Below are 24,609 nucleotides of genomic sequence, written 5' to 3'. Positions count from 1 at the left end.
CTGCCATAATATATTGATTCTGAAACATATCAAACAGCTTTGTATTTATATATGTTTTAGAATTCTGTGATGTATGGTCTTGTCATAGTTGTGTCCCTGCTAAAATGGACTTATCTGGAGGAGACAGCCACTAACAGAAGAGGAAAAAAGCTTTTGATAGCTCTCTGATGCTGAATGTCATTTTAAGCACAGGTCAGACTGTGCTGGAGAAATTTGAGAGGTTTCATGTCTCCTTTTGCTTATGAGTTTTAGACTGGTGTCAATACCCATCTTACCATATTGTGATTTTGATACAGTCACATAGACTATTTCTCTGTGTTATTTGTGAATTGGCATAAAGCTACCTTTAAGTCTTTGACATCTCATGGTTGAAAAGATAAGAACCTTTGCCAATAATATCTCAGGCCTTTTAAAATGGCAAAGCTTTTATCTTAATCTATCCATTAAATACTTAAAATGTGGATGATTTTGTAAGTGGTGATGTAGCCCTTCATGCTTAAGCAGGTGAGAGTAGCCATGTATTATAACAAAACTTTTGAGTGTTCTTTTTTAATTCTAACTGTTGTTACTAGTTTTGCAACCACTAGAGGAGTGCAGGCTGGAAACATGTGAGGAGGGATAACAGTGAAAAATGGCTGTTTGCCGGCAGATTTATTGTTGTGAATCCTGACTCAGCACATCCTCTGTGTGTCTATTTCTATAAAACATTGCATTCTTGAAAACAACTTCCAACACCATTTTTATTGTTTTGATACTGTAGTAACTGAGTAACTTAATACATGTTTTGAGTTGGGCTCATGTAGCACTTCTGTCCTTGAATTCTTGCTTACACTTGCTGCGTCAGATCAATGGAGAATTACAGTATAGAGGGGAAAAAGAATCTAACATTTGTTGTTAATGCTGTAGTTTTGCAAGCACAGGACTGAAATTATTACAGACAGAAATATGTGTGTTTTGTCTTAGCTGGTTACAGAATGGGTTTGTCTCCAGTGTTCACAACTGTTAGGACTGTGAGGGTGTATACTATTCAATAATTTATATATAAAAGACCCAATTGTATATAGAAGTCTGGAGGGTTTAATTCTTAAAGAGATAAAGCATGGGATAGGTCACTCATCTCTTCAATCACTTCTTGCACCTGTCTCAATAGGCTTTTCAGTAGCTCCTGTTCATATAACAAAGCTTGTAATGCTTATTGCCTTCTCATGGGATGGCTAACTGTTAACTGCTGGGTGTTTTTTGTTTTTGTTGAGCACCTGGCTTTATTTCCTTGTTTAACTGAGAGCAATTAGTGAGAAGGGTCTGATTATTTCATAGAGTGTCACTTCATGATTTTAAAGGACAGTTCATTATAATGAGAGGGTCAGTGCTGGTGGGAATTTTAAGTATTATTTGTGGAGTATCAAGTTGTTGTGCTGCTTTGTCCTTACATGGATTAAAAAGCAAGCTGGTCATAGCTAGTTCAGTTTGCAGGATGATGGGAGGGCAAGGTGAGAGCAAGCCTTGCATTGTTGAGTCATTCTCCCTATTTAGACTTGTCTGCTTTAGACTCTTAAGAGTAGCTGGGGATGAGGGAACTATCTTGTGCTGGCTTAGTTAATGGTGATATGAGAGTGCCCAAGGTAAACTAATTATTCAAGTGCTATATAAACTCAGTAGAATTATTTTATGCCAGATGATTTCCTAGTGTTAATAAGGAGAAAAAAAGCACACTTTTCTTTGTTTTATTCATCACTCCCTCCACCTTTTTTCCCAGAGGTTGTAACTGAGGTTTAGTGGTTATTTTCATGCTGAAAATTGATGTATTTTCCTAGGAAATAGTTAAAACCCATGCTGATGAAATTAGTACAGAAGAAAAAAAACAATTCTGAGAGAAGAAAAACATACTTAGTCTCCTTCAAACTTCCTCTTAACTTGACCTTCAAGTTCTTCAGTTACTTTTTGAATGACCTAATGTTCATTAAGTCTAATTTATGTTAAACACGTTAAGTTTCAGTTCCTTCTGTACCGAATACATGATAATTAAAAGGAAATTATTTCTTGCTAATGGGTTTACTTACTTAAATATTTAAGAAAATTATGTGAAATTATGTTAAATTATGCAAATAAATCACACTATATGGTGAATATTTCCCTACTGTGTTACTTTCTGTATGATTTTTTAAGTCCTAAATACATGTTTACGATCCTTGCAAAGTAAAAATAGATCTGTTTCAAGTGTGTAGTAGTTGTTTTAGTTTGTAGTCAGTGAAACTACACTGAAATAATTACTAAAAAAATGGCATGAATATCTCATGGATAACTCTCAAGTTATTTGTTTTGGATAAAGAACTTGAAATGATGTTAGTTTCAACAGGGGGCACTCATGTGCTTTGAGGTAGCACCAAGTCAGTGTAGTTTTCAAAGTGCTCGGAATAAACTAGAGCTGAAAATAACATTTTGTAAGTTAAAACATAGAAATATCATTTGGTAGTGCTTGGGAAAATTGACCATTGTCATACTAATGTTTTCATTCTGTTTTTTTCTCCTAATTTTGTAAAATTCTTTTGGTTCTTTGGATATTTTAGAGTATATTGAGGTAGGCTGTGCATTCTGCCTTGATACTTAGAAATGCATTTTGGTGATTTTCCAGCAGGGTTGCTATTTGTGTGCTGAAATGGAACAGTTGTAATAATAAATCTGAGTTTAATAAATACTTTCTTTTCCAGCTAAAAAGCCAGTAGAAGAATCTGAAGAGAAGAAAACAGTTCAGTCAAAGAAAAAGATCAAGGAGTTAAGAATTTTGGATGGAAAAAGTGCACAAAATTTATGTAAGTCATGTGTAATGCATTAGGTGAACACCTAATTAGCCTGTACACAAATTACTCCTCTGAAAGGTACTTTTGTTTTTGAGCACTGTTCTCTTTCTAAAAACTGCCTAATGTTACATGAGTTGTCCGCTCACAAATGTTTTATGTATGATGTGAATTTATTATACAACCTGGGAAAAGTAATATGGACAAATGTTGTAACCTTCAGTATTAAGACACTGCAATTTTTTGTTAGAAAGATTATTTTTTTCATTAACTGCTTTGGACTAAGTATGATTAAATGATAATTGCTGATTCGGGGAAGCACAGTGTTGCTTGGTTTTCTGGGCTGGGCTTGAGGTGTGGTTCCTAATGGCTCTTTCTACTGAGAGCAATGAAGAAATAGAACTTGACGGGGGGCATACTTGTAAAGGGAAAAATGTTATGAAATAGGCTAAGTGCAAATACTACTACTGTAATTCAGCAAGGAAAACAGGTCCATCTCCTTCTTTCATTTGTAGCTTCTCTCTTTACAGAAGGAAATAAATTAAGAGCAGTAGATAATTCTATTTGAATTAGAAATGGCATGAAATGTCACTAGTCCAAGTATGCTTGTGGCAAATGAAGTGTATAAAATCAAACCTGTACTTTGTTTATTGCCACATCCTTGAGTACATTTTCTTAAGCATAAATTGAGCTGTGACACAAGTGGCAGGAAGCTTCCAAGTTTTAAGGATATAGGAAAACCAGCTATAATCATAAGGCTGAATGTGCAATCCTTCATTACAAAGGCATCCTAATCCATCTGGATCAGGATTCCTTTATAGCTTGAGTAAGGCTTTGAGTCATTAAAACATGCTGAGATAAAATTGCTCTGAGAACTCCATATTTGAATGATATGCAGCATGCATTTGCTCTTTTCTAAGTTCACCCTAAGAAGTGATTGAGTTAGGGTATTGGTTTTATCCAGTGCTTCATTGTCCTTTTGATCTGTAATCAATATAGAATGCCATGTTAGTATTGTTCAACCAATTGTAAATGCAGTGCAGCTATTCATACATGGTTATGAAAGCAAAAAAAGAGTACTTGAAGGCTTCTAGTGGCTGAATAAGTTTTTGATACTACAGATCTTGTCAGTGGGAAGAGCAGGGCCTTATGGCTAGACGTAAGTAACCCTGCAAGGGAGCCAGTGGAGCTGATTTGAACAGTTAAAGTGTTGTCATAATCCAGCTTCTTAGTAATGAAATTTCCTGTCAAGCTGCAGTAGTATAACTTGGGTAGCATTTGTTTTGCATAGAAGACTTCATAATTGTGAATCATCTAAATTTGGGCTGAGATGTTGTTTTTCAGTCTCTAGTAAGTAAGTTTGCCTTCTTAAATGAATCTTTATGACCTTTTTGACTGTCTTTGTTACTGAATTTCAGCAATATTTTTGGGTTCTTTCCGATTGCCTTATGAAGAAATAAAAAATATCATTTTGGAGGTGGATGAAGAGAAGCTGAGTGAATCGTTAATTCAGGTATGTGGCAATATCTGGTTTTGTTTGGAGCTTGTTTTCCACATAAAAATGCTGTAAAAGTGTAGACATTCAAGAGTATGAATAGAGTTTCCTGGCCATCAGCTGCAACTGTGTCAGTTCTGTTTACTGTGGTGTTTATTTCATGTCTGCTTTTCCATATAGTCACATGTAGGAGTAAAACTGCCGTTAAAAGACGCTGTTAACAAAAGCACCTTTGAATCTCTATGAAGTTTCCTTTTCAAAAAGAAATCTTCAGTCCTTCTCTTGCTGCAGTTTCAGGGACGAGCACTTATCAGCTGTAGCTGCACAAGCACTGTTCAGTAGTAGCAAAAATATTGGTGTTATCAACACTGTTTTGGTTACAAGTCAGAGAAATGTTGTATGAGCTGCTATGAAGAAAATCAACTTCATTCCATCCAGAGGCAGTATCCTATAAAATAGTCAAATATGATTGCAAGGTGTATTGGGTCAAGTATATCCAATAGAGAGGGTAATTTTAATTCTGTTGAATAATGCACTTCTCAGACTTTATCTAAAATACTGAGTACATTTCTCCAAAATGAATTTAAAATGGGGAAGCTGAACTTAAAAACTACTTAAAGTTGATTGAGGGATGGAGAAACAGTCTACAGAAGGAAGCTGGAAAAGATTGGCTTGATTAGCTTAGCAATATAAATAGCTGAGAGGGCATATGACTATGTAGGGAGAAGAGTGATGTGCATGAATGCTGGGGAGAAAAAAAAAATTGGAGACGTAAAAGCCAGTGTTAATGCCAGAATAAGTGTATATGAATTCATCATGAATGCAACTATCTGGAAACTCAGCTGCCTATACTACTAAAAAAACCTGAGGCTTCAGAAATTGGTCTGGTTCTGAAGGGAATGGTGTGGCAGAGTTGCTTGTAATAAATTGCAAGGAGATTTAGCTGATAACCCAGAAAAGATTCCCTCTGTATTTCTAAAGATAAGCTTACAAACGTAGTGGGGTAAATGGGCTGTATCATCTATTTCATGTTCAGTCTATTCTGGTATATTTTTATTCTAATCTTCCAACTGAGCTAACTAATTGACAAAGCAGACCTTGCCTTCTTTCATGCTTAGCAAAACGTGTACTTTGTGAATATGCACTTGTAGAACTAAGGTTCTGAATAGCTAAGTGGTGAAAGCTAAGTGGGTATAGCATAACCGAGCACATAGAGAAGTACTTCTCTGGTTATGCTTCTCAAGTCTGTTTCTTACTAATATTCTAACTTAAGTTGTAATTTCTACTAAGGTTAATTGGATGAATCAGTTTGAGTACACGATAGACAATGCATTGCTGTAACTTTCCTTGAGGAAAGCTCTTTAAAAAAAAATGAATTCCCAGTGTGCCTTTCAGAGACTATGTCCTTGTAAACAGATACCAAAGACCACATTCAGCAGAACTGAAGTCGTCGTGACAGTGAGTTGAGTGATAATTTCAGGGTCTTAAAATTGCCTTAGATTTCTACTTCTTAGGCTTTTGTAAACCAATTCTATTTACCCCCTTTCTGCCTGAAGACACAGCTTCATGGATTCATATGAAATTTAGTTTCCTGAAGTACTGACAAGTTGCGTTGATGTTAAAAATAACGTGTAAATGAATTCTATGTTTCTGACTCTAGGATCTTGATGACTGTTTGGTAATTTGCCTGCCTAATGAAAATTGTTTGTTTGTTTTAAATTTCCCCTTCCCAACCCCCCAATATTAGTTAGTTTACATCTTTGTTGTTTACCAGTACTCAGTCAAAGGGTGAAGAAGGTTTTAGAGATCCTTCAGTTTTTTTAAGTGGCACATGCGTTTGAGTTAATTAGAAAAGAAGTATGCTTAGGTTTAACCTTAAGACTATAGTTTAATTTGATAATACTGAGGTGAACCTGATGCTTTTTGCTGTGGAGTATATTGAAATCTGCTTGCTGATAAATTCAGCAGCTCCTTGGTGTCAGTGTAAAAAGCTGTCAAGGATGGTTTATAGGAGACCACTTACCTTTTTTTCCATACTAAGTAAGATGGATGAATATTTGATTCCTTCAGCTGGGAAAATTAAGTTAGCTATCACTTGCAAATTTGACAAATTAGACTGATGCCTTTTTGAAAGTTGTGTCTTAATGCTTACTTCATTAAGCCTGGCAGAGTGATCAGTAATCAAATTCTCCTAATGAATAATATTGTAAGAGAGATGGCAAGATTGGCATGTTCTGAAAATAAGACATCTACACCTCTGATAGTAAAGTTTTTCTCCCGTTAAGATTCCTGTATTTTGGAAAAATATGCTTCTATAGGATAGGCCTGGTAGCTTTTCTGATTTTTGGGAAGCACAGAACCTTTTGTCATAGGCTCAGGGGTGACCTCATTGCTCTCTACAACTACCTGAAGGGAGGTTGTAGCCATGTGGGGCTTGGTCTCTTCTCCCAGGCAGCCAGCAATAGAACAAGGGGACACAGTCTCAAGTTGTGCCGGGGGAAGTATAGGCTGGATGTTAGGAGGAAGTTGTTGCCAGAGAGAGTGATTGGCATTGGAATGGGTTGCTCAGAGAGGTGGTGGAGCCACTGTCCCTGGAGGTGTTCAAGAACAGACTGGATGAGGCACTTAGTGCCATGGTCTAGTTGACTGGGTAGGGCTGGGTCCTAGGTTGGACTGGATGATCTTGGAGGTCTCTTCCAAACTGGTTGATTCTATGATTCTATATCAGTCTTAATGACATAAACCTTAGCCAGTCATTGTCAGTTCTCTGATAGTGTCACTGGCACTGCAGAGGCAGGAGAATAGTAATGAGGTGATTGGATACAGTCAGCATGGCTTCAGCAAGGGCAAATCCTGCCTGACAAACATAGTGGCCTTCTGTGAACTGGTTACAACATTAATAGATGAGGGATGAGCAACTGATGTCGTTTACCATGTGCAAGGTTTTGCATCTGGGTCGAGGCAATACCAAGCACAAATATAGGCTGGGCAGTGACTGGTTGGAGAGCAGCCCTGAGAAGAGGGACTTGCGGGTGCTGGTGGAGGAGAAGCTCAACATGAGCCAGCAGTGTGCACTTGCAGCCTGGAGGGCCAACCAGATCCTGGGCTACATCAGAAGTGTGGCCATGAGGTCGAGGGAGGTGATTCTCCCCCTCTGCTGTGCTCTGGTGAGACTCCACCTGGAGTACTGCTTCCAGTTTTGGAGCCCCTATTACAAGAGGGATGTGGACATCCTGGAGCATGTCCAGAGAAGGGCCATGAGGATGATCAGAGGGATGGAGTACTTCTCCTGTGAGGACAAACTGAAAGAGTTGGGGCTGTTCAGAGAAGAGGAGGCTCCAAGGTGACCTTCTTGTGGCCTTCCAGTGTCTGAAGGGGGCCTACAAAAAAGCTGGGGAGGGACTTCTTAGGCTATCAGGGAGTGACAGGACCAGGGGGAATGGAGCAAAGCTGGAGGTGGGTAGGTTCAGCCTGGATGTGAGGAGGAAGTTGTTCAGCATGAGAGTGATGAGATTCTGGAATGGGTTGCCCAGGGATGTGGTGCTTAGGGATATGATTTAAGGTCAATCTTGTAGAGTAGGGGTTTAGGGTGGACTTGGTGATCCTGAGGGTGTCTCTGCCCGTGGCAAGGGGGTTGGAACTAGATGATCCTTGTGGTCCCTTCCAAGCCTGACAGATTCTATGATTCATCCTTTTATTTTACTAACATTTGATGGAACGGATGGCAATGCACCTTTTCTGATGGCAGGGGAGGAGAAAATGCGTGCTAATAACCAAGCCAGAGGCAAATGTTCTACAATGTTTTGCTTTTAGTTCTGCAGAAATTATCAAACTGTATTTATGTTTGTGCTGTAACACATAACCTTATCTTCATTAACATCTATGTTGTATTAAAAATCCTATTGAATGGCAATTCTTTGGATACTGTGATGTAAACCTGAAAGTTTTTGCCATCCAGAAGACTTGTACAATTTAGAGGTGTTACTCTAAATTGTGTAAGGTGTAAAGTGAAGTTTGTGCACAGCTATTTTGAATATCTGAGGAATTGGTTTATACTTTTGTCTGAGGTAATTTTTTCTTGCTTTGCACAGACAACTTATTTCTTGATAAATATTTAATGAGCAAGATGCAATCACAAGGGCAAAAGAAAAGTAGGTAGAATATATTTTTTTGGGGTCTGACAGCATCATGCAGTTCTGTCTCACTTTTTAATACTGAGAAGGCATTCTTCAAATTGGAAACTGTACCAGAGGTGCTGATGCCTGTATTAAATAATTACTGGTTTGATTTGATGTTTCTGTAGTGTGATAGCTGCATAAATAAAAAAAGCTTCCCATAATTTCCTCATGCGTTTCCAGGTTGTGGTATTTTAAGTGAGTTATTTTAAGATCTCAGCTACTTTAATATAACAAATCTAATAAAATGTCTTGTTTGTTTTAGAATCTAGTGAAGAACCTTCCTGAGCAGGATGAACTCAATGCCTTAGCTGAATTAAAGAATGAATATAATGATCTTGCTGAGCCAGAACAGTTTGGAGTTGTGGTATGTATTAGTGTAGTAGCTGTGGAGTTTTATATTGTCAAATGGATTAAAAAGAAATAAATGTAGGTGTAAATGTGTTTGTTAAGGTTTTTGGAAGTCCTACAGTAGGAAAAAATTACCATCTTTTTAATGAATAATCATCTAAAAATCTCTGCATGTGCATATTAGATGTTTCTCTGGAAAGCCTTAAGGAAGACAGTTAAGAGCAGCAGGTACTTCTCTGCCAAGCCAAGTGTTTTTGTCTGACTGTCTTTTCTTGTATGCAAATCTTCTATTCTTATTAAACAGTTCTGGAGAACAGCGAAGGTTTAATGAGTTAAATTGCCAGCAATTCATAGAAGACTCATTAACTCAAAGGCATTGACAATTTGATAAATATATTCTGCTGTATCAAAAAGTGTAGACAGCCAAATGAATTAATAAGCTCATAATATCTCCTGTTGTGTTCTACTGTTCAATTTAAAAACAAGTGTTTTTACATGTGTACACATTTACACATCACATGTCTGTGCCTATGTATGTACCTGTATTTATGTACATGTATATAAATGTTTATGTACAAATGGATAAGAACTTGCATAGGAACTCTTAAGAGCTGTGGATTCATTTTATAACTGAAACTTCAGATCTTGTTTTATTGCTTTTTTACTACATGTATCTATTGCCAAAGGAGAGAAGCTAAATGTTACAACAGCTAGAACTCCCCTCCAAATGAAATGACAAAATTTGCATTATCCTAATCCATGATAGTAGTTGATTGTATGGCACCAGGTATGGTAGGACTTGGAAGACTCTTTCTGCTTCTGGTCTTCAGAAGACCTTTAAGTTCTTAGGCAAATTAGTTCATGTTTCCAGGTGTTTTTTTTTTCTATCTGAAAGCTTATAATGATGGTGATAAGTTTCATAATGTGTGTTGTAATTATGCCTAACTCCACACGAACTGGGTTTGCTCTTGCTGGATTTTGACTGTTACCTACATTTAAAAAGTACAGCAACGGAGATAGAAATCTCTTACAATGAAAAATTGAAGCAGTCTTTCTATCAAAAAGCTCTGATTTGAGCATAACTTGACTTCAGAAGAGGCTTTTGTGTGGTACTTTTGGTCTGTGTTTTGCTGTTGTGTTGTTTCTGTTCATTTGTTTGAGTTTTTCTGGGGGAGGGTTGAAGATGGTAGTGGACCATAAGCTGACCTAATGTGATGTTTTCTAAATAAATTAATTTCTGGAATTGTTTTATTTCAAAACAAAGATGAGGGATTTTCTTAGAAGTCTAATACATTGGCTTGTCTTCTTGTAAGATCTGCAGTAGTAAAACAGAAGTGGACAAGACCTCGATGCTGTGCTGTATCTATAGCATCTTTATTGGTTGTCTTAGCTGCCTGGGGATCATGCATATGCCTGACTTACGATTGCTACTGGATTGAAACTAAATGGTTGTTGTTTTTCACACTTGATTGTATTGAAAAAGTCATAAGAGTATCCTTATTTTCTGACAGTGCTAATATGGTCGTGATCTCCTTTCCATTAGCCTTTTCTCTCGAGGAATGGCCAACTGCAGGAAGTCAAGAAATAATTCAAAAGCATTTAATGGAACATTATTTAGAAAAAAACCTGCTCAACCAAACATCCCCAAATGGTGATGTTTGCATTACACAGGGACTAAGTTTCCTGAAACTTCTTTGCTTATTCAACTTTACCAGTTGATTTAATAAAAAAATATTCCATTTCCTCATGGGTAATAATTCTGGTGGTTGTTCAGAGGCCTCGGACTCTAGTAATAGTATTGGAATGTTGTGCTTATTTCCAGTTTTTGGTTTAATTAATCACTTCATTAATATATAAGAAATGCATCTGAATTTAAACTTTTTACCTGACCAGAGTCCTTTTTCACTGTGTCAGTGTCTGAGTTTTGCATTTACAGTAATCTTAACCTTGATGTGAAGAAGAATATGTTTAGAAACAGAAGGAGAGAGAGTATTTTAAGTAAATGTGTACTCTTATTTGCATGTAAATCTGGAATGTTAATTATTAAGTGATTTTAATTGGGTAATCACTGTGCCCATCAAATTTAGTAAAGGTTGGGGTAAGTCACTTAAAATTTGTGTAGACAAACTATGCTTAGCAAATAATTAACTTCTTAAAAGACTGAGCATCTTAATTTTTATTTACTTATCAGTTGCATATTAGAGTTGAATTTTCAGTTAGATGAAATGTTAAAATCAATTACATATTCAAATAAGTTGTTGCAACTGGTTTTTGGAGTTATATCCTGAGATGAAAAAAGGCAAGAAGTTCATATAAGGAAAAGATTGTATTCATGTTGATGTAGAGCAACAAAAATACATTGATTAAATCAGCTGCATAAACATGAAATAAGCTTGGCAGAATATTCTCTGATTTCAAGATGTAAAGCTTGTTAGTTTCTTTATGGTATGGCAACAGCTGCGACTTCAGTAAGGATGCTGGCTTTCAATTTGAGTTCCAATTGAATGTTTTAAGTAATAAATTCATAAGCTTCATCTTTGCTATACAGTGTGAGTGCAAACTATTTCCTGTCAACTCAGTCGAAGAGCTGATGAAAAATACCTTTTGCAGTGTTAGTGCTATTTAAACTAAGACAACTTCTCCACCAAATGTGAGTTTTGCAGTCAAGAAGAGTATTACTGCTTCAAAAAAGACTGTCCTGCAGTTGTGATGCAAACTCTAGTTAATGACACTTGAGTGCTCCAGTGAAACAAATGACTGGAACAAACCAAAGACCTCCTGTTATGATGTGTGCCCTGAAAAAGCGGGAGGACTTTTTTGCTGGTTTCTATTCAATGGGAGCTTTCCTTCAGCTGTTCATATCTGAGTTCTTGGTGGATCCATTGTTAATGTAAGAGTTTCACATAGCAGTGGTATAGACTTAACAGATTCTGTGATACCTTCGTGCTCTATAACCAGGATTAAACTATCCCCAAGAGTTCTGCTGGGAGGTAGACGAAATGAAAATTGTATGGGTTTGTTGTACTCACTTCAGTTGTGTGATTTCCATTTTATTTACTGGTTGTTTTGTATTACTGTAATTTCTAGAGCTTATAGAGAGTTAAACTTTCTAGAGCATTGCCAGGAGGAAAAAAAAAAGGTACTTCAGTATTTTATTGGTAAGAGACTGAGTAAGCTGCCTAAGTAATTGGACAAATTTGTATGAGAGGAATGTCAGATTTTTCCTTAAGAAGTGAGGCAAGTTTAATTGTGCTTTCTGCCTCTCTCCAGTAACCTTTGATCCTAGTTTTAATACATAGCTTGAGAATTGAGTGATGATAATAAAGAGAGAAGAACTTTATAAATAACTTGATTAGGTAGAGAATTCAGACAAGGACCTTTATGAAAGCCCAGAAGGGAAAATAAGGATGTGCAGTCCAGCGCTGGAAAAAGAAATCCATTTTCTTGACTCTAACTGTTGATGGTAGAAGCTAACACTTGCTCTTATACCCATTTGAATGTGTTGTTTCTTACACTAATTTTGTAGAACTAGAAGAAATTTGACTTTCTTTTAAGTAAATGTAATCTTTGTTCCTAATCTATTTTCAGACTGTTCCTCTAAATTTAGTACCTTTAGCAGGCATTGCACATATCTATTGAGAAACATGCATTTGAAAGGGATAACAGAGCAAGGTGTGGAAGAAGGAAGTAAAAATGCATTAGTGGTCACTTCCTATTGATGCATAAGGAGCATTTTGTTTATTGTTTTGAATTCTGAGCAAAGAACCCACTTGAAACAGCTCTTATGAGATTGTCAAGAGTTTTACAATATCTTGCAGATCAGCAAATGAAATTAAAACTTACTGCTGGTTTGGTAATAAAACTGCCTTGCAAAGCAAGTAAGTAATCAGTGTTCCATGACACTTCATGGTCTTAAAAACAGAAATTAAGTACAACTCAGCTGAAGTCTTGTAAATATTCTTCACAAACATTTAATTTGCACCGTTCTGTTTCGTGTCTGTTCTGTTGCACTCTTTTGACAATCTAAAACCTTTGACAACTTTTTGTCTGTGCCGTTTTGGGTAAGACTCCTAATTGGAGATTGTTCTGAAAAAGTTAAGTTGTGATTAATTTGCATCTACTGCAGCTCAGTGTAGGTAGATCTTTTAAATAAGTTTAATATTACTGAAATACAGAATGATTAGAAGAACATTTCAAGACTTTCTGTGCTGTTATCTTTTAGAAGCTTGCAGAGACATTTGTGACAATGGAGATGCAGTTGTTTTGGGTTTTTTTGCAAGTTACACTGAAATGCTTTTTTTCTGACCCTTTTCTTTTCCTTCTCCCACTCTGATCATACGAACTGTTTAAGAGCATCTGGAATTTGTCCATATTTATAGCCAGTTGAGTATGAATTCATCATTATTCAGGCCACCAAGTCTTTTTTTATGCGAGTTACTGCTCTGGTTTCTGGTAGCTGCCCAGGGAGGTGGTGGAGTTGCTGTCCCTGGAGGTTTTCAAGAAAAGACTGCATGGGGCACTTAGTGCCATGGTCTAGTTGATTGGCTAGGACTGGGTCCTAGCTTGGACTGGATGAGCTTGGAGGTCTCTTCCAACCTGTTTGATTCTGTGATTCTACAAGAGTAGTAAAATCATGTTTTTTCAAAGAGCCATGGCAAAGCTTTGAGTGACAGGCAGGGACCCACAAAAAATATTTCTGTTTTGATAGGCAAAGTCTATCATTTGTCACATAACAAATCTTTCCTTTCAGGAGGACCAAGTGCTTCAGGCACACCACTGATGGTGAATACACTGAGGGAGAAATATTTTTCTATTCTGTTAATAAAAATGAGTAGTTAGGTCTAGAAGGTCATCAGTCTTGCTTGTACATGAAAAATTTCAAGTGGATTAGAAATTCCCAGTACATATTTTTCTGTAAAACATATGTCTCTTGTGAATTGCAGTCTGCTGTTGTAAGTAGGAAGAAGTTTTGCTGATCACTTGTACAAAATATTGCAGGCATGTACCATGAGCGTGGTGAGAGCCTGGAATGGGTTTGCCCAGGGAGGTGGTTGAGGCCCCATCCCTGGAGGTGTTTAAGGCCAGGCTGGATGAGGATCTGGCCAGCTGATCTAGGGTGGGGTGTCCCTGCCCATGGCATGGGGGCTAGAATTAGATGGTCCTTGCAGTCCCTTCCAACCCTGACTGATTCCATGATTCTATTTTGATAGGCAGTCTGAAGAAATTGATCTTATTTTTTAAACTGAGTCACTGTTAATATTTTTCAATATCTGTCATTTAGTATTTTAGAATCATAGAATCAACCATCTTGGAATGCTGTGTTTTATAATGTTCCATCTCTTAGATCAGGAGTGAGTTAATCCTGTGCTCCCTTTTGTGAAGTGTCTGAAGGTGTTAGTACAAATTTAAAAGCTTGAAAAGTAAGGCAGTATATTTTCTATGTAGTATGATGTCAGAGCTGCAAGTCTGCCAAAGCTGTATCCCTACATAAGTACCTCCTGGGTATGCTGCTTTTTATATAAACCCCACTGGCTTGAATTTCAACCAAAACTACCTTATCTGCCTCCTGAATCTGAGTTTTCTGGATGCATGGATAGGGGCTTTTTGGTGGTGTGAAGTTGCAAAGTTGTATGATCGAATGTATGCCACAGTGTATCTTTAAAATACTTCTGTGCTGGTTTGGTAATTATCTGTACTTGTAGGTTTCCTCTTATTTTTTAATGACTTGTTATAAAACCCAAATTGAGTTGAATTTTAATTAAAACCTGCCAAACAGGAGCATCTTGTTAGGTGTAGTACTGATGTCACCTGTCAATATCACAATTAACACATCTCATCAGGACAATGGCAGAATATATTTAGTGAACAATAGTGCTAATGTAACCTGGCTTGATACACATAACTGAGTAGTGAATCTTGACCTTCTGTGTCAAGCTCCCATGTCTTTCCACCACCTCCCTATTGCTCTCTGTGGCCAAGAGCAAATTGAGAGCTGTATGCATCAGCTCAGTAAGAGAGCCTAAAAATGGAAAGTATAAATCTTTAGTTTAATTAGAATGAAGTGTAGCTGTTTGCATTTGTGCTGGTATTGGCACCCACACTTGAGAGATTGTTGCAGCATTTGTTAAGGGAGCAAATCTGAGAAGCTTAGTTCTAGGAAAATGGGAAATATCAGAGTTCAAAGATAACTTCATTGGGGGTGTGATAAAATGTTTGGTTTGTCTGCTTTCAGGCTGATCTTGGGGTCTTGTCAACTGGTAAAACTGAGTTGTGTTGCTGGGAGGATGGGTTTTGGTCATGTGTGCTTATTGTCAGTGAGTTTGGAACTGACAAGTGAACTGGTTTGTCAATGAAGCTGGTGAGAAGCCTGGAACACAGCCCTATGAGGAGAGGCTGAGGGAGCTGGAGTTGTTTAGCCTGGAGAAGAGGAGGCTCAGGGGTGACCTCTTTGCTGTCTACAACTACCTGAAGGGAGGCTGTAGCCAGGTGGGGTTGGTCTCTTCTGCCAGGCAAACAGCAACAGAAGAAGGGGACACAGTCTCAAGTTGTGCCAGGGCAGGTCTAGGCTGGATGTTAGGAGGAAGCTCTCCACAGAGAGAGTGATTTGCATTGGAATGGGCTGCCCAGAGAGGTGGTGGTGAAAAAGATTGGATGAGGCACTTAGTGCCACGGTCTGGTTGATTTGCTAGGGCTGGGTAATGGGTTGGACTGGATGATCTTGGAGACCTCCTCCAACCTGTTTGATTCTATGATACAAAGCATATTCTTGTTTTCAGTAAATTGCTTCTGTTAAGTTTTTCAAACAAGGTGTATGGTTCAGTAAAAGTGTGTATGGGAGCATGTGGGTTCCTGGAAATACAGGCTAGGCAGTGGGAGAAGACAGAAACTGTTGTTTTGATAGCTACACAATATTGTTTTTTTAATATGAACTGTTTGGCATAAGCAAGGTTTAGATGTTTGATGTTCTCATTTAATGTTTCTTGTTTTGTAGATGAGCTCAGTGAAAATGTTACGGTCACGTCTCAATGGGATCCTTTTCAAGCTGATGTTTGAAGAGCATGTGAACAATATCAAACCTGACATTATGGCAGTTACTCTGGCTTGTGAAGAGCTCAAGAAGAGTGAAAGCTTTAGTAAGCTTTTAGAGTTAGTGCTCTTCCTTGGAAACTACATGAACTCTGGCTCCAGAAACGCACAGTCTCTTGGTTTTAACATCAGCTTCCTTTGCAAGGTAAGATGAAGCTATAAAACTTGTAAGTGCAGATTTATATGACTCGCAATACATGAGAAGGTGCCCTACACAGGGGAAAATGTTCAATCAGTGGAGCTTACTGACCTCATATCTGTTTTTGAAAGCAGATAGACAAATACAGAGTAAGCATTTCTAGGCTGTAGCTGTCTTTCTCAGTGCAATGGTGATTTAAGGCTGTTGAATTATAACTCTGTTCTGAGTCTTTCTGGAGTGTACAAGGAGAGTAATTATTTTTTCAGTCTGAATTTCTTCAACTACTTTCTTGTCAATACAATATGTGTAGAACTCTGAATATATTAAATTGCTCTAGTTACTCATCTTCATTCTTGTCTTCTACCCAGCTATCCCTCAAGCAGTGTTATGGGAATAATTATTTGGAATTAAAGATTAACATGGATAACTGAAGTTTACCTTAAGTTGCAGTGGCAAAGTTGGGGATGCAGTGAGAACTTCAACATCTGTACCAGTCAGAATTTGATTTGCAATGCTTGTTTTTGATTTGGTAAAATGTGTGTAAGGCATTGATCTGAATTTGGTTTGAGCTTGCAAAGGACTTAGGAAAGTATCTTTAAAATGAAGGGATGAGGCATTTTTAAATAGTATAACCTGCCCCTACATCCTGAGTTGTATCTGGAGAAGAGGAGGCTGAGGGGAGACCCCATAGCTCTCTACAGTGACCTGAAAATGAGGTTTTAGTGAGCTGGGGGTCCATCAGCACACACTGGTATCAATGTGAAGAAATGGCCTCAAGTTGTGCCAGGGGAGGTTTACATTGCATATTAGGGAAAATACCTTTACTGAAAGAGTAGTCAGGTTTTGCAACAGGTTGCCCAGGGAAGTGGTGGAGCCTCTCTCCTTGGAGGTGCTCAAAAACCATGTAGACATTATACTTGGAAATGTGGTTTAATGGCCATGGTGGCACTGGGTTTAGACTAGGACTTAATGTGGCCTTCTATAACCAAAACAATTCTGTGATTTTGTAAACATTGACAAGAAGATGTTCAGTAGTTTTTTGTTTGTTCTTATCCAATGATCCAGGTTTCAAGTCCCTTTTTTGTGCATTGTAAGAAAATCTGCTTTGTACCTCAAGGAGAATCAACCTTGGGGGAAGTAATACTTCAGGTACACAGTGAGCGTTATCTGACACATTTCAGCAGAGAAAGACTCTACTTGCTGCAATATAGTGCAAAGATGTTTTAACTTCTCCATAAAATGAAAACCAAAAACTGAGGAAATACTTTCATTCTTAGTGGTTTCTTTTAAAGAGCAGCCAAGTTGAAGAAGCTGTTGTGTGTTCGATGTGGTTTGGGTTTATAAATAGATTTAGTGCTGTGTTTGCAGTAGGAACGGAATCTAAAGGGACATGAAGGGTTTGAGTAGAAAACTACTTGTTAACAAGAGGGAAGGGAAATAATGACTCTGCATGAATGGTACTCTAGCATAGGAGAGACGTGGAAAGGTATTCTTCTGCTCCAGGTGACAGATTTATGAATTGCTGTCAATGCAAATCCCACAGATGTTGACACAGCTAATGTGGATTGACTAAGCCTGCAAATTGTTCACTACTGAACTGAATAATTGCTGAAGCGTAGCTATCTGTCCTTGCTGCTAAATTCCATTTAAAATAACTGAGACAAAAATCTATGACTATATAATTCAGTCTTGCCCTCAGAAACGAAAATCCATGTGTGAACTTTCTTTTAATTTATTCCAAGTTAGATATTTGTGACGGAAGTGTTTCTTGTTTTTTTGTTTTGTTTTCTCCTTCTCTGTGAGATTTAGAGAAAGACTTGAAACATTTTCTGTAATAAAATGTTGATTGTGCTTGCTGTTGCCTTCAGGTACTAGATAGATGTTGTTATAAGGTGATGTCTAAGTAGCAAACAATCACAAAGACAATGTTAGGTTTTGGAGCACAAAAGGAAGGTGGAGAAGAAATTGTTTTACTAATAGGTCTATGTATTAATTCAGTCAGCTGTTATGTGAACAGTGTTTGTAATAAATCTAGGTAACCATGACTCCTATTTTAGATTTTAGCTGTTGTTTACCTGTTTGGCCCAAAGACAAAAATTAAAGTTCAGAAAAAAAGAAAATCTGAAGACAGGATAAAGGGAATCAAGCAACTGCTGAAGTTCATCAGTGGTTGTTTGAAGGCTTGGTGTTGGAAGACTTTTAGCTTGTGGTTCGATAAGGTGTGGCTGTTGTTGTGTTCTCTTTTTTTTAATATCAGTGGTTTATGTTGTCTTTAATGTCAGTGGACTTTATGCTCATGATAACAACTTCAAAATTTTTTATTTCAATTTTTTTTCTGAGCCAGCCATCAGCAAAGCAGAGCAAATATCTCTGTGTACACAACACTGCAGAATGCACCTAGAGTTGTTTTAATGATGAGGCATCCTAATGCGATGAATTCACCTTTTAATAAACCCTGATTTTCTTATTGATTGGATTTTTTTTTTTTACTGTCAGCAGTCTTAAAATGAATTGTCTGTTTAGCAGATACTCTAAGATCTGAAAAAAAAAAAGAAGAGCAGGTATTCGATCTGGGATAAGTGTTTGTTTTTAGAAAATGAATGTTCTTAAAACAGAGCTTGTCATTTTGTACACAGAAATCTCTTGTTGGGTAGCAATTTGTATTAAAAGATGATTAAAGCAAATAAGCATGAATTCAAACCTATCTGGTCGTAGGGAAAAAGCTAATGCCTCTATGATAATTGCAAATCCTTAAAAACAGATTATCTTTCGGGATGTTATATTGCAGTGTATCACGTTATTGATGAAAGAAATGATTTGTAAACAACCTTTGGCAGAACACAGCAAACTTAATTTTGTTCAAATAAGAGAGATGAGCATTAGAATTCTTGGTGCTGTGTCAAGACTAGCAAGCAGTAGCAGCTATTCTGATGTATGAAGTAGAGTGTTTGTGGTTGCCTGGAGTGTCAAGTGATCTACGATAACAGAAATGTGGCAGAAAAAGTAGGGAAGTTCAGGGAGTTTGATACAGTGATGCACTAAAGGTAAAATCCTCTTGCCTGTTGCTTTGGATGAGTGGTCCAACAACTATTCTGGAGCCTTAGTGCAGTTGTCAGGAGCTGGAGCACTCTCCCACTCAGAGATAACACTAGGCAGAAATGAAAGCAAGGAGGCTTGGTTGAGGTTTATGTAGGGTACAACTTCAGTTCTGTTTGTGGTGAATTTATATAAAGACTAACAGGAAGCATTCCTCTGTTTTCACAAAGCTTTTGTAGTATTCTAGCTGGTTCAATGTATATTTGATATGATGGGTAATATTATGGTACTTCTTGTTCACAGTGCAAACAGTGGTTTGTCTAGTTTTAGTCTTATGAGCTAGTGTAAATTTGTTTGTTGTGTGTCAGCCCCTTTTCTGTTAAGGTGGGAAAGATTTCTAGGATATGTAAAGTTATGTAACTAAAAAGCCCACCTTTTTTGTATAAAGTGTTTTTTTTAATAGCTATAATAATCAAATATTACTGTAGTGGTATTTAAAACACAGATAAATATTTCCTTATATTTACTGTCACTTTTATGCCTGATGACTCAGTCCAAAAGTATGTGTGAAAAGAAATTAATAAAGATTTCTAGAAGCAGTTTATATTATGATTTGCACTTCTAAAATCCTTTATCAACACACTACATGTGAAGGGATGTTTTTTGTTACATGGATGTTATTTCTGAGCTGTAGACCTAAACATTCTGCTTTGTGTTAGTTGATCTGAATGGCTGTGCTGTGTTGTGCTCTCTGTAGATCAGTCTTTAATCCTTTTGCAAACAATGAGCCTGACGGTATTGACCACTCCAATGGATGCTCCAGGATTCAGCTGGAAGCTGTTTTCTGTAGCCTATGCTGATCTAAATGTATTACTCCCAAATTCTGTCTCTCAGATCAAGTGCCACAGAATCAAAGCCTGTATCTGAAATGTTTAGAACCTCTGTATTTGTGTTGTTTTCAGACAAGGATTTCCGAAATTGAGATTTCTGATCAGCATTAGACAGAATTGCAGAATATTAGGTGTTGGAAGGAACTTGCAAAAACTATCTAATCCAATCTTCCTGCTGGAGCAGAATCACCTAGAGTAGGTCACACAGGAACCTGTTCAGGCAGGTTTTGAGTATCCACAGAGAAGACTACTCCACAACCTCTCTGGACAGCCTGTTCCAGTGCTCTGTCCCTGTCACAGTGAAAAAGCTTTTTGTTATGTTCAAGTGGAACCTCCTGTGCTCCAGCCTGCACCTTTTGCCCCTTTTCCTAAGAACTGAAGGAATGAAAATACAGAGGGCATGAGTCCCAGTACATACATTCTTAAGGCAGGAAGCAAAATCCTTTTTTTAACCCATTAGGTTTGATGGTTTGTTTGTTTATGTGGCGGTGGTGGAGTGTTTTGTGTGACATAACCTAGCCTAGGTCATGAGCAGGGAAACTGGCTACTTCTGCAGATGCAACCCTCTGTACAGTCCAATTCTTCTTTTCATTTACACTGGCCTTGTGTCCCCTATGTACCTAAAGTTATAAATCTAGAACATTTGATAAGACTATGAAATAGATGCCATTTCCCCTTTTTTAATCCTATGTCAACTGATAATACCATTTTGAGTTTAGAACCCATAGAGTATTTCACAGAAGTTTCTGGTTGAAGTGTGTTGAGGTGCTTGAGAGCCACCCTTTTTTGAAAGTTCTGATGGCCATCTGCTACAAATTTTAGATTCAGTTAATCACCTGTAAAAGTGCAAGGAATGAATGAAAGGGGGGGAAGATACTGTTCTTGTTGTTTGTTTGTTTTCATGTTTTAGAATTGCTAACTTCCAAGTAAGACATTATTTCAGAAAATGTTGACTTTCTAATTAAAAACACCCAGAATTGTCTTTTTTTTAAGGAGAATTTAAACTTCTACCCAACAGAAAGAGGAGACAACAAATTTACCCTGAGTACAAGTGTACTCTTTAAATCCAGAGAATGTAAAGGCACAGCCATGCTGTTGGTATCATTCCAGCTCCCATCTTTCATTTCACTTTTTTATTTAAGTAATACCTACTAGACTGCACTCAAAACACACCTGGTTTCCTTATCTTGTTATTGCATTGGTAGATATTGAACTTGGGATTTAAAATATAGATTGATTCTAAAGATTTGAGTGAGCTACATGTTGTATGTTGTGTTTCTTAGCTGTTGCAAATATGGATGAATGTAGCAGAGAAGTGTTTGTTGGTGGAGCCGGAGAAGTGACTTTGAGACAGTTTTTGTAAGATCTGAGTGAATGTTTACTGCAGGTTTTAAAGAACTCAGCAGGTGCTAGTACTAGTTCTTGTTAATATGATAGGCCACACCTTGAGTCCTGTGTCCAGTTTTGGGCCCCTCAATTTAAAAGGATGTCGAGATGGTTGAACACGTCCAGAGAAGGGCAACAAGGCTGGTGAGGGGATTGGAGCACAGCCCTACAAAAAGAGGCTGAGACAGCTGGGGTTGTTCAGCCCAGAGAAGAGGAGGTTCAGGGGTTATATTATTGCTCTCTGCAACTACTTGAAAGGAGCTTGTAGCCAGGTGGGGTTGGTCTCTTCTCTCAGGCACCCAGTGATAGAACAAGAGGGGACAGCCTCAGGCTGTGCCAGGGCAGATTTAGGCTGGATGTTAGGAAGAACTTCTTGATAGAAAGTGATTGGCATTGGAATGGGCTGCCCCGGGAGGTGGTGGAGTCGTCATCCCTGGAGGTATTTAAAAGGAGACTGGATGAAGCACTTAGTGCCATGGTTTACTTAATTAGAAGGTGTTAGGTCATATGTTGGACTGGATGATCTTGCAGGTCTCTTCCAACCTGATTGATTCTGTGATCTTATTGTTGGTGCCCAAACATATTTCTGTTCTAATCTGAAGGCAAAATAATGTCCATTTAGGAAAAAAAAAAGCTTTATCCATTGATGATGTCACAGTCATCAAATACTGCAAATCCTGCAGTTCTTGTTCACAGGCAAATTGAAATGCAATTTCTTTTTCCCATGCAGATGTTTAGCCTCTGAATCTATATTTTTTTTTATTCCTGCTTGGAAAAACTTCTATGTCCATAAGACATTAAAACCTTTTAACTGCATACCATTACTGAGTATTATTTGGTCTTTAATCACTGTGTTGGTATAAATTAAATTGCATTCTTAATTGCCTAAATACCTTATATTTTTAAAAGCCTGATTTTTTTTTTTTTGAACTGCACTCATTTATTCTTAACAGGGTAATCCTTAAAGCTGAAAGGCCTGTATTAAATTGAACATCAATGGCAAGCCTGTCATGAGGATTATGGAATTAGAACTTCTAGTGATTTAGAAAATGAGAAAACAAATAGGGAGGTTTTACATGCACATTTACGTTTTCTTCTTAAATAAATCCTTGATTTCATTTTTTGTGTATGTTGTAGCTTAATTCTATGTAAGAACTGTACTAGATGAATTAAGTAAACTGCAGTTAAAAACATCTTTACAGATACACTTGTAATACTAATTCTCTGTAGCAAGTGAGGCACACTCATCTCAAACTCTTGCATACACTTCCTCTCTGTTGCCTTTGTGAATAAGGGGTAGTCTGTGCTTCCACAAAATCTTCAACAACTCATGCATGCACTCATCATATCTGCATAAAAATGGAGAAACTAAATTTGGACTCAGTAATTTTCACATATCCCCTTTTCTTTGCATACAGATGTGTAGTCTACCATGATATTTAGCCACCAGTATCTACGTTTCCTTGCAAGTTTGCCACTGGCCCTCTATTAAAACAATTATTTCAGAGCTGCAACTGCAAAATAACAAACTGATTCTAGCAGATAATGGGTTTAGGTTAGTGGTAAACAGAGAGTCTTATTGCCTTGACAAAGATCTGGTTTATTTCAGATCACTGAAAACTGTCTCTGCAGTTGAGAAATAACACAAGTAAGCAATTAGCTATTTTCTCACACTGTGCAGCTTTTCATAAATGAAACTGGGTTCCTTTAGTGGCAGTTGGGATTCCTTCTGCTTTTCTGTTGTCATTTTGTAGTGCAGTAAGGCAGGGTACATTTATTTCATGAGCCTGTACAGAATTTGTCTGTAAGTCTTTAGGATAAAGCAGCGTGTTTCAGATTTTGCTTCACTCAGAAATTGTGGATTTGCCATGAGCAATTTTTTTTTTTAACTTGACTGATATAAGAGCAACTTTTGACTCTTGGCATTCTGTCCAGAGCATTTCAGAAATACTTCCCCTAGAAATCTGGCAGTGGAGGGCACTGAGGAAATGAATGAAGTTCTGCTCTGTTTAGTCTCTGTTCACAGCTATTTATTTTCTTTTCAGTCACAGCAAGCACTCTGAACTGGCATTGCTAAAAATCTCAAAACTATGGACTGTCTTCAGGTTTCATTCTCAGCATAATTAGTTGTTCTCTGAAAACAGGTTGGAACTGGATAATCCTTGTGGTCCCTTCCAACCCTGACTGATTCCATGATTCTGTGAACAGAACAAGGGGACAGAGTCTCAAGTTGTGCCAGGGAAGGTCTAGGCTGCGTGTTAGGAGGAAGTTCTTGCCAGAGAGAGTGATTGGCATTGGAATGAGCTGCCCAGGGAGGTGGTGGAGTTGCTGTCCCTGGAGGTGTTTAAAGAAAGGCTCAATGAGGCACTTAGTGCCATGGTCTGGTTGACTGACTGGACAGCTGGGTGCTAGGTTGGATTGGGTGAGCTTGGAGGTCTTTTCCAACCTGGTTGATTTTATGATTCTATGAAGAATGCACCATGAGGATGGGTTCCTTTTGTAGTCAGGAATTGTGAAGAACTGAAGAAATTCCATTTTAAAAAGAGTTTGTTTAGTTTGCAGGCACCCCCAGTTAGTACCTTTTTGCTAATGAATTTACATGTGTAGTTACCATGTTGCAGATATTATGTAACTTTTCCTGTTACTTTTCCTGTTACTTTTCCTGTTTCCTGTGTTCACTTTTTAGATTCGAGATACTAAGTCATCAGATCAGAAAACAACCCTGTTGCACTTTCTGGCAGAAATCTGTGAGGAGAACTACCGGGACATCTTAAAATTTCCAGATGAATTGCAGCATGTTGAGAGTGCAAGCAAAGGTAAGCTAATAGATAAACACCTAAAAGGAGTAGCTGTTTGCATTGACATTCAATACTTGCAACATTTAATTTTAAATTGTAGGATTATGTAGCCCATAAACATAGATAATCCATCTGGATATTGCTTTCATTGACCTGAGGAAAAGGTGAGAGGGGCGGAGGGTGGAACCAGTAATACAGTAGCTCTTTTCTCCAGTGTGTTGTGGAAATAACGGAGCATGTTTTGGTCAAGTACTTGGCAAATCACATATCAGGAGTGGTTTAAGGAGTGTGTCTTAGGTTTTTGTATAAGACCTTGACAGACTGAGATTATTTTATGTAGTTATTATTTTACTGCCCTTTTTTCTTCCAGCACTTGTGGTGGTTTGGGTGTTACCTGCCCCCCCACACTTTGGAAATCACCCAGACTAGACTCAGCAGCTCTGGAAATTGAACGAAGT

General features: G+C 37.8%; 1 protein-coding gene across 2 annotated transcripts in view; it reads left to right on the top strand.

Moving 5' to 3' along the window:
- Positions 1-24,609, top strand: part of DIAPH2 (diaphanous related formin 2) — a 249,982-nt gene that overhangs the window by 83,225 nt on the left and 142,148 nt on the right. For both annotated transcript variants that reach the window (XM_064159197.1, XM_064159196.1), the window contains 5 exons: positions 2,709-2,810; positions 4,214-4,308; positions 8,731-8,832; positions 15,808-16,047; positions 24,040-24,169. In XM_064159197.1, the coding sequence (XP_064015267.1) occupies positions 2,709-2,810; positions 4,214-4,308; positions 8,731-8,832; positions 15,808-16,047; positions 24,040-24,169 (669 nt within the window). The remainder of the gene's footprint in view (positions 1-2,708; positions 2,811-4,213; positions 4,309-8,730; positions 8,833-15,807; positions 16,048-24,039; positions 24,170-24,609) is intronic.

Source organism: Pogoniulus pusillus, chromosome 19, assembly GCF_015220805.1.
Source record: "Pogoniulus pusillus isolate bPogPus1 chromosome 19, bPogPus1.pri, whole genome shotgun sequence".
Taxonomy (NCBI): Eukaryota; Metazoa; Chordata; class Aves; order Piciformes; family Lybiidae; genus Pogoniulus; species Pogoniulus pusillus.
Note: the sequence above shows the minus strand (reverse complement) of the source record. Positions and strands in the feature narration are given on the sequence as shown.